This window comes from Lipotes vexillifer, unplaced genomic scaffold, assembly GCF_000442215.2.
Source record: "Lipotes vexillifer unplaced genomic scaffold, Lipotes_vexillifer_v1.1 scaffold1168, whole genome shotgun sequence".
In the NCBI taxonomy this organism is placed as follows: Eukaryota; Metazoa; Chordata; class Mammalia; order Artiodactyla; family Lipotidae; genus Lipotes; species Lipotes vexillifer.
In genome coordinates, this window is record NW_006799230.1 from 1,450,353 (window position 1) to 1,459,639 (window position 9,287).

The following is a 9,287-nucleotide window of genomic DNA, read 5'->3' on the forward strand; positions in this document are numbered from 1 at the left end:
ACTTATTATAACACCATGGATCTCCACAATGATGCTTTAGTAGTATTTGGTTCAACTGTAGGTGATACTTAATTAGGTTGATGAACCTCAATTCAGTAATTACCCTTTCATATAACATCACCTATGGTCTCTTTCTGAGGCTAAGTATTGGTGTTACTAAGCTCATAGTAGGGCTATCAGCACGCTACACAGTCCTATAATCAGTATTAAGAGAACCCTTTAGGTGTCTGTGCCTTCTGTGATAGTTAACTCTAACAGATATTTAGTTAAAATTCTGAAGCTAGAAATGGTAAGAAAACTTTCATAGAAAAATCTTAAAAAAAAAAAAAAGGCCCATACTTGGATTTTAATGTATCACGGTCTTTATTTACAACTTCATTGGCAAAAAAGAAAAGGAATAGTTTAAAACAGTATAACACAGGGCACTGCAGCTGATCCTGGCAGATTAATGAAGTTTCATTTTAAATGTCCATCTAATTGTCCAAAGATATACAATACTGAATCTGCATATGCAGTTTCCTTTATGAAATACAGGCTCATATCTCAGGCAGTCTTTTAAACATATAAATACAAAGGAAATAAAATCACTCATTAAAAACTGCATTAAATGAAGGGTAATTTAAATTTATGTTGTCTTTGTAATAACGCATGCCCAGTGAAAATCAAAAGCTGGAAAAGCAGTTACACTTCCTACTTGAGTGGACAGTTACAACAATCAATCATTTTCTTCAATGACCATTATATTTTTAATTTATCATGAACTACTCTGAACTTACTATGAGATGTAGCCAAAGTCAGAAGACAAGATGTAGGGAGAATATTCCTTTTTTGGAGAGTAAGCCCTCCAGAATCAGCATGGGAAACAAACATCCTGTTGAAGAATTCTAGGTGGAAAAAAATTAATGTAGTCAATTTCAACTCATGCTGAGCTGACTTAATTTTTTCATTGACTTCTTTGGTGTCATTCTTCTAAATCAAGTGTGTTTAATTCTTCTTCTAGTTCATCCAAATCTTCCCCAGTAAAAAGATTTTCATCAACAGGAACAGCATCGATGACTCCATTTTCCTGTCCCTCCCCTTCGTTGTCCTCTTCCAAATCACTTCTTTCACCATTTTCAGCCCTACCTCCAGAAGCTTCACTTAATTTGTTTTCTAAAAATAAAAATTGAAATCAGTAAGGCCTAGAAAAAGAAAACACTAGTCCATTAGCAATGGACAGTCACAGACCGATACACTTCTTTTCCTTTTTCCATGAAAGCCTTCCCTAAGATTATTCCAACAAGAACTGCTCTTTTTCTGAGCTTATTTGTATCAATTATCTATACCTACTATAAAATATGTCTTTCACTGTAGACATCTGACTGCTTAATGGTTCATACATTTGAGGGCAAGATTTATCTTATACAACCTTGTGTTCTCTACATGACCCAACAATTAGGTTTTTAAACAGTCAACTTCCACATATTTTGTTTGAATAAATGATTATGGAATAAAAAGAACATTTATGATATAAGCAGCTACTTAGCTTTTGGTTTTACAAATAGTAGTTAAGTCACACTAGTTGTAATGCTGTAAATGAGTGTGAATGCAGAAATATTTCATATTGTCATCAAACTGTGGGGAAAAAAACAACCCTGGGGCTATGGAGCTACTTTTCCTTTCAGGCTATAATTATATGACTGAGAAAACAAAAATGCCGCCTTTTCTTGTTAAATGACATCAATATTGAACACACAGAATTTTTAATAGCCTAACTTAAAGTTATTTCAAACATCTCTGATGACAAATTCTTGGGAATTATAACCTCTGAGGTACTTGCAATTGTGCCTATTGTCACCAAAGCCCTACTTTTCAAAGGAGCAAATCAGTCTGCAGATTGGCATTAAGACAATAGTCTGACAGCATTCTCAAATCTCAGAAGAGGCCAGTTTTTCAAGTTATAACTTTTATTCCTTTATTGTAAAAACAACGTTTAGCTTTTTTTCTCTCAACTTTTGCCTTGATCAGTAGTCTACCTTTTTCTCTCACAGCAACCATGCCAAACTTTTACCTTTTTCTTCAAATCCTCACTCAAGGCACAATTAGATATAAATTGTATCAGCAATCCTTATTTCCAAATACACCTAGCCAGCCTCTCCTCCATTCTCACTCTTAACTGAACTCATTATTTATACTTCCAGATCTTGTTTCTATACCTGATATTGTTTCATTTTTCATTCTTTCCCAGATCCTTTTTCTCTGGCCAACAGATATATTTAGATTTCCCATATCCTAAAAGGCCCTTCTCATGACCATGTCTCCCCCTCAAAGTTCTTAAGAGTGAGTGTGATCTGTAGTCATTTTTTTCTCCTCATTCCTCATACCATTGCAGTCCCAATGAAAACTGTGTACCCTATTCCTACAACTCCTTCCCTAATCACAATTAAGGAATTATTTCTAATTCTCATCCTACTTAATCTTCCTGAAATTCTTTTTAATTTTTCTCTGTCCTTCTCAGTGTCTTTCCCAAGCTTTTTCTCTTTTGACTACTCTAAAACATTGATATTTTCTGCAGTCTGTTCTAGAATGTTTTCATCATATGTATTGTGCCTGGGTGTGTTCATTCACTCTCAGCTACCAATGCAGATGACTTTCAAACCTTTTCCTCCTGGTAATGTCTACACAGTATCCTAGACAACGCCACTTTTAATAACCAAAATATCTCATACTCATGAGGTCCTGAAATGAACTCATTAGCTACATCTTCAAACTCATTTTGTCCCCTTCTAGTTTGTTAATGGCTTCAATATCCAACCAGCCACCCATTTCCACAGCCTCCACTGTTTACTACTTTTATATACGGCCAAATCACATGTTTATATGTTACCAGTCTGATACCTGCAGGCATCTAAGTTTGCCAAGCCTGGTCTAACCCCCTTCAGACAGTTTCTGAATTCTCAGAATTACACAAAAGTCAGCATACTTACCATCCTTTTCTGAAGTATATGTGCTGAATCTTTCAAGACTGGCTACAGTAATACCTGTCTCATCTACATCTCTTGGGATGTACAGGCTTAAATCTATATCATTTATGCTCACTGAATCATCAACCTTTAAAAACACATAGAAAAGAAAGTGTTACTAATAAGAATAGTTTTCATAAATTACTTGCCTTTTACCTCTGACATTTATCTTAATGAAATAAAATTAATAATGCCAAATGAAAACAAATGACTATTGCCAAAATTCACTTTTCTAAACTTCTTGAAAAAAGAATAGCAATGCCATACTTGAAGCTTCTTCCTCTGACATCATATTTTTACATATATATTTCCATCTTTCAACTCAAAGGCAGAAGTCAGAATTTTATGATAACCATATGAAAAATGAAAAGCTATTTGCTCATACTAAGTCTCTGTATCACCAAATAATTCTGCTGCTGTCTCCTGTTCCCTTCTCTGTACTTTTTAGTGTCTGTCTCATGACTTTTTTTGTTTAGTATAAAATATTAAACAAAACCCTTTTAGAGGGAGAATAAAACATATTTTACAGCTAATACACATAAGCATTTAACTATATATTAGGCACTGCCCTAAGTTCTATAAAGAACTGTAAAGAAACAAACTTATAAACTCATTTAATTCTCACAAGTACTCTGTGATGTAGGGATGATCATTACGTCCGTATTACAGATGGGGGTGGAGGCCTAGCGTGTAACTAATTTCCCAGGTTAGAGTGAGGATGTGAACCAAGGCCCCAAAGTTGGTACTCTTAACTATACTGCTCTACTGTCACTCTCTACTGTTTCTCTCAATCAACATGAGAAGATGAGGTGACAACGCTTCCTCTTACCTCATCACCACCTGTTCCCTGGGTATAATGGGTATCATCTGCTTCTTCATCATCATCATCAACCAGTTCAGGACGAAATTCAAACACCTCACGACCACTGATCTATTCAAATACACACATATATCAACTCAGGACAAAATTCAAACATTTCTTGGTCACTGATTTTAGACATATACATAATTAAATAAGGATAAAATCTTGCATAATACAGAAATTATAAAATGAAAGAAAGAACAGAGAATCTATTTGGGTGAGTTTGGGACATACCACTAATGCTTTCCCTGCTTTGAAGTCTGCTTTCCTTCTTTCTATATCTTGCTCAAGTTTATCAATCTTTTCTTGTCTTTTTCTTTTCTTCCATGCAAGAAAAGATTCTAGAGTGATTTTGGTAACATTTGGACCTAGGGCAGAACGCTGCAAAGATAAAAAAGTTAATTTTCTCCCTCTTAAAGTCATCTATGATACTATGATCTAACAGTTTTCTCTTACTTCAATTAAGCCCTTGCCTATGACTGTTATGAAGACATTAAACTTAGAATAAACTGATTTATTTTCACTTTACATGGCAAGGAGCAAAATGCATGTCCAGAGATACAAACATTTCTAAACATTATAAAATATATTATCCTGAGCTAGATGTCTTTTCAAAATTGAAGATGAGTAAAACTTGTCACGAGAAATAGTTTTAAAATAAGTCAATTGCTGAAAACAATAAATACAAAAAGCACCATGACAATATCCAAGTTTCATTTGTGATCCTCAAGAGATAAGAAAACAAACTAAGCAAAAGGTACCATCTGCTTTCCTCAGGGCCAATAATCAAATAATAAATATACAGAAAAATAATACTTACTGAACATCTACCAGGTATTCAACATTAAATACTTCATACACATATGCTAACACATCCATCTCCACAAATAAGCAAACAGAGGGTGATGGAAAATTTACCAAAGATTATTAGCTAATATGTGGCAGAACCAGGATACAAATAGTAATCTCAAATATATCTGACTCCAAAGTCTACATTTTCTATCACAGTATATTGCCTATATGAGACACCAAACAGTATGTCCTTTTAAGAACAAATGTATATAATCTCAACATTAGACATGTACACAACACATTTAGATTACCCAAGACAAGGCAAAATGGATACAGTTTGAAGCATGCAACCCTAGATCTAGTATTTCCAATAATCTCAACATTTTTCATGTCAAGGCCAAGAGCCTATCTGCTAACTCAGTAACCCTATCTGCTAGCTCAAGAATAAAACTCTTGTGCTGAGCCAGAGATGAGCAGCTGAAGAGTCTTTGAGTCCAGGAATGATGATAAAACATATAGCTGAAAAACTGTAGTGGAGTTGTCTGCTTCCACACATGTTAAAAACTACTAAATAATTAGTAAAATGGCAAAAAAATAAAGACACCAAGGAAAATATCTAAAACGTCAAGTTCAATCACTCTGAATACTGACTAAGCATTTTCACAAACTGATATACCAGTATATCAATCTTATGGAAACAGTTTATTTGATAAGTCAGCAGCTAGTACTTAAAAAATTATTTCATAGCCCTAAAATTAATGTCAGGCTTGGCTAATGATTATGGCTAGGCTTACATTTTAGACATACAAGAATAACCAAATAAAGAGTAAGGCAGCTTCGAGAAAAAGTCATAATATTTCTTTCCTTTTCATAACAACATGCTATTGCCCCCAAGTGGTAAATATTAGAATTTCACAATGAATACTGCTTTACTGTTTTATGATAGGAAAAAGATACTAGTTACCTCTCTTTCAATTAGATCTTCTAATGAAATTTCATCTTCTTTCTCTTCTTTCTTTTTATCTTTTTTCAAGACGAACCCAGGAGGAAGTGCATGACGATACATGCAAACATCACCCCCTCCAGGGCATACCCAAAACCAGCCATATTTGTTGTTTTCAATAGCTTCAAGGAAATGCTTGCACACCTATAGAGACAATATTCACAAGCAGTGGCTCAGTGTGGTCCATTTCCAAGGTAAATGCTTCGGTATATGGAACAAGTACACTCAATTCACATCTTTTTTAGGCTAACCACTTACGTACAGAGTACCTTGCATGCAGAAATGTAAATATAAATTAATCTTAAAATACTTAATACAATGGTCAATTCCCTTTAGAGAGGATCTGTATAAAATTCCTATTTTTGACATTGCTCTAAACTGAATTATACAAAAAGGATTTGCTGCCATTTAGGCTTTGTAAATGTAATCCAAAAGTCTGGTTTTCAAATATGACAAAATAAAAATGGTTACAAAAAAATAAAACCAATAACTTTGTTCTGATTTGATCTTTCCTAAAAACTAATCACATGCAGTAAATATACTAACACTATTTGAATTACCTGAAATTATAGGCAATTTCTTACATCTAAGAAAGGAGCAAGGCACAAAAGAAACACAAAGGATAGTGACCCTTTAAAACATGAATGGGTGCAAGATGCAACTGTACTGAAGCCTTAGGTAAACACGCTTTACAAACAAGAAGGAAAAATTAACTAATAAGCATCATTTTTTTCCTGAAAAAATACAATAGAAGTTAAGTAAAAACAATACTTAGAATTTTTCTAACACGGCAAGGTTTTTCATGGTAACTATACTACAGAATAAAAATTCATTTTGCAATTCATATGTAACAATATTTTCACCCTTGTGATTTATTAATGTCTCCCTACCATTAAAACAGAATATGTTATGAATTAAGCGGGTTAATTTAATAGTTCTACCTCCATTCATTTTGCACAAAAAAAAAAAGAATTCTACATGTTTGAGAAAATAAAACCACCTCAGAAAACGGCATTTGAAGGACTTCAGTCACATGGTTTTCAAGTCACTTTTAAACAAGAAACAAATTTTGTATAACTTACACCTGTAAATTCCAAAAACAAAGCTTGATTCACCTAATCTTTATGAAAAGAGGCAAGAACTTAAAGAATAATCCAGTAGAAAACAGCAGCAAATACCTTGCCACTTAATTCTCCCTAATGATAAATACCACAGCAACTCAATTCAAGAAAAGGGACATACTATTTGAGTTTTTGGTTTTTTCTTTTCCGCCTCACCGTGCTTCTTGTTCACTACTTCTTCCAGTTTTTTCTCATCCCAATTATCCATAGTATCTAAATAAAAAGAGATATGGAGACTAAATACTGTAACTTTATCTACTGTCCCCAAAACACATTGCATATATCCTTACACAGGAAAGCTCTATTTTAAGACTCATGACCAAACACATTTCCTTTAAAACACCAAAGGTAGGAATAACACTGTTGTGAGATTATCCACTAAAATCTAAGTACTTTAGGCAAATGAGAAAGTAGTACTGGAAGAAAGGGTAAGAGACAAATACAAAATAATCCACTGTTTTTTAAACATCTTCATTTACTTAATCAAAGGGCAAAATATGGTAAATTCAGATTTTATGAAAAACAACAACACACAACTATTCTTTAGGACAAACACAGTCCTACTAAGACTGAAATAGTCTTCAAGTTATTAAATATCTTATTGACAACAAACCAAAAGTAATATACATTTACTTTTAAGAGAATATCTTTAAAAAAAAATACCTTTTTCAAGCTCTTCATCTCTTGCATCAATGTAAACACTTCGTTTTTCACATTTTCTCTCCAGAGTCAAGTCGTGAGAGAACTTACATTTATCTCCTTTAGTACACTGTCCTTGCTTGAAGAATGCACATACCACGGATTTGGGATCTGCACCTATGTCAAATAGCATATGGTATTTGTACTATACTCTGCCAGATCACAAAGTAGAGCTTCTATCTGAGATATAATTACTTTTGGTTAACTTGTTATTTTCTATTACTGGTGTGAGAGGAAATGCCATATATAAATGAACAATAAGACATCTTCTAAGTTCTTTCTGTAGCATTTTTTATCTATTTTTGTTTCCTTTTTTCTTACCAAAAAGAAAGAGAGCAGGGGTGGGAAACCAAGCAAACACATAGGTTATTCTATCGTCACTTGTCTAGTTGGAGTCAATGAGGCAGGAAGCAAAAGAGAAATATAAATGCAGGTATACTGCCAACAGTTTGGGATTTACAGTTTTTACAACCATAGGTTTGCTTTGCCCACTACCAAAGATTGGATATTATAAATCAACTAGTAGACTGCCCCAAATCCTTAATTTTCCCTTAAGTGAGGGGCTAATGGCTGGATTTACAGTTGTATGACACAGCTATGCACATGTATAAAGGAATCATAAGAAAGTCACTGACAAAGATAACTTTGACAAAGGGAGTATTATTTTCATAGCATACACAACTGGCTTATAATCTGAAGAAAACATATTCAGAGTGTTAAAATATGAATTACATTTGATAAAAATAACGTTTCTGAAATTTAAAGTTTACCTTTACTTATTTTTTGAGCAGCAACTACAGGTTTGAACAACTCATTTAGCTCTTGCAATTCTTTCTTCTTGTCATCTTTCTTCAACTTCTTTTCAGCTTCACTTTGTGCTACCTATAATATTCCCAGGTATAAAATGTAAATTTGATTTCATATAATGAATTGTTTTTACTATATAGTAATATACAATATCACTGACATAAAGACAACTGCATATTACATGTATATAGTTCTTACTTCTTAATATCAGTGTTACAATGGCCTTCCAGTATATATTAAATGGTGTGGTTAAACTATTAAATGAAATTGCTAAATTTTGTAGCAGCTGACTTTTACAAAAAAACCCTATAAATGGTACCATGCCAAGTTAAAAGCATATTCAAAAGCTTATAGCAATAGTATTTATTAAGCATATGCTACATGCCCAGCATTTTTTAGCAAATGGTTCTCACCTGGGAATTTCTTCTGTGACAACAACCCAGAAACAAGTAGGTGCATTTTGAAGATTAGAGATACAAACATCCTGAAATGCACAGTCCCACACAATAAAGAATTGTACCAACCCAAATACCTATAAGTACCCTTGTGGAAAAACACTGGGCTAGGTCAATGGGGGAGATCAAACAAAACAAAACAAAACATGACATATGACATAATTCCAGGCACACAATTTACATACCTAATATGATTAGAGGATTCATCCAAACATTTATATGTCAGGTCCTATGTTAGATGACAGGGAATACAAAGATGAAAAGACAAAGATGCTTATTTAAAGAAGCTCAGAATCTAGTGGGAAGACAGACATGTCAACAACTATAATATAATACATGGTGCTCTGGGAACAAAGAATGCCAATATGCCTAAGAAAATTAAACTGAGCTAATACTTTACGGATGAATTCTTTTGATGGGCAAGAAATGCAGAGAGTGTCAGTCAGTGCAAAGATATGAAAAAGGTATGAGAGACATCAATGAGAAATTTGGACTGTATCAACAGGCGACAGGATAAGACTCAAGAGTTTAAAGTAAGCCAGTGAT

The 9,287-nt window shown here is 33.6% G+C and overlaps 1 protein-coding gene across 1 annotated transcript; it reads right to left on the reverse strand.

Moving 5' to 3' along the window:
* Nucleotides 1-336: 336 nt before the first annotated feature.
* Nucleotides 337-8,361, reverse strand: ZC3H15 (zinc finger CCCH-type containing 15; the record flags this gene model as incomplete). Its single annotated transcript, XM_007471524.1, has 8 exons — nt 337-1,152; nt 2,967-3,090; nt 3,832-3,933; nt 4,099-4,245; nt 5,621-5,803; nt 6,902-6,993; nt 7,444-7,596; nt 8,250-8,361. Coding segments are annotated over 8 exons (1,104 nt in total), but the record flags the coding sequence as incomplete, so codon positions are not given.
* Between the last annotated feature and the right edge of the window lie 926 nt (nt 8,362-9,287).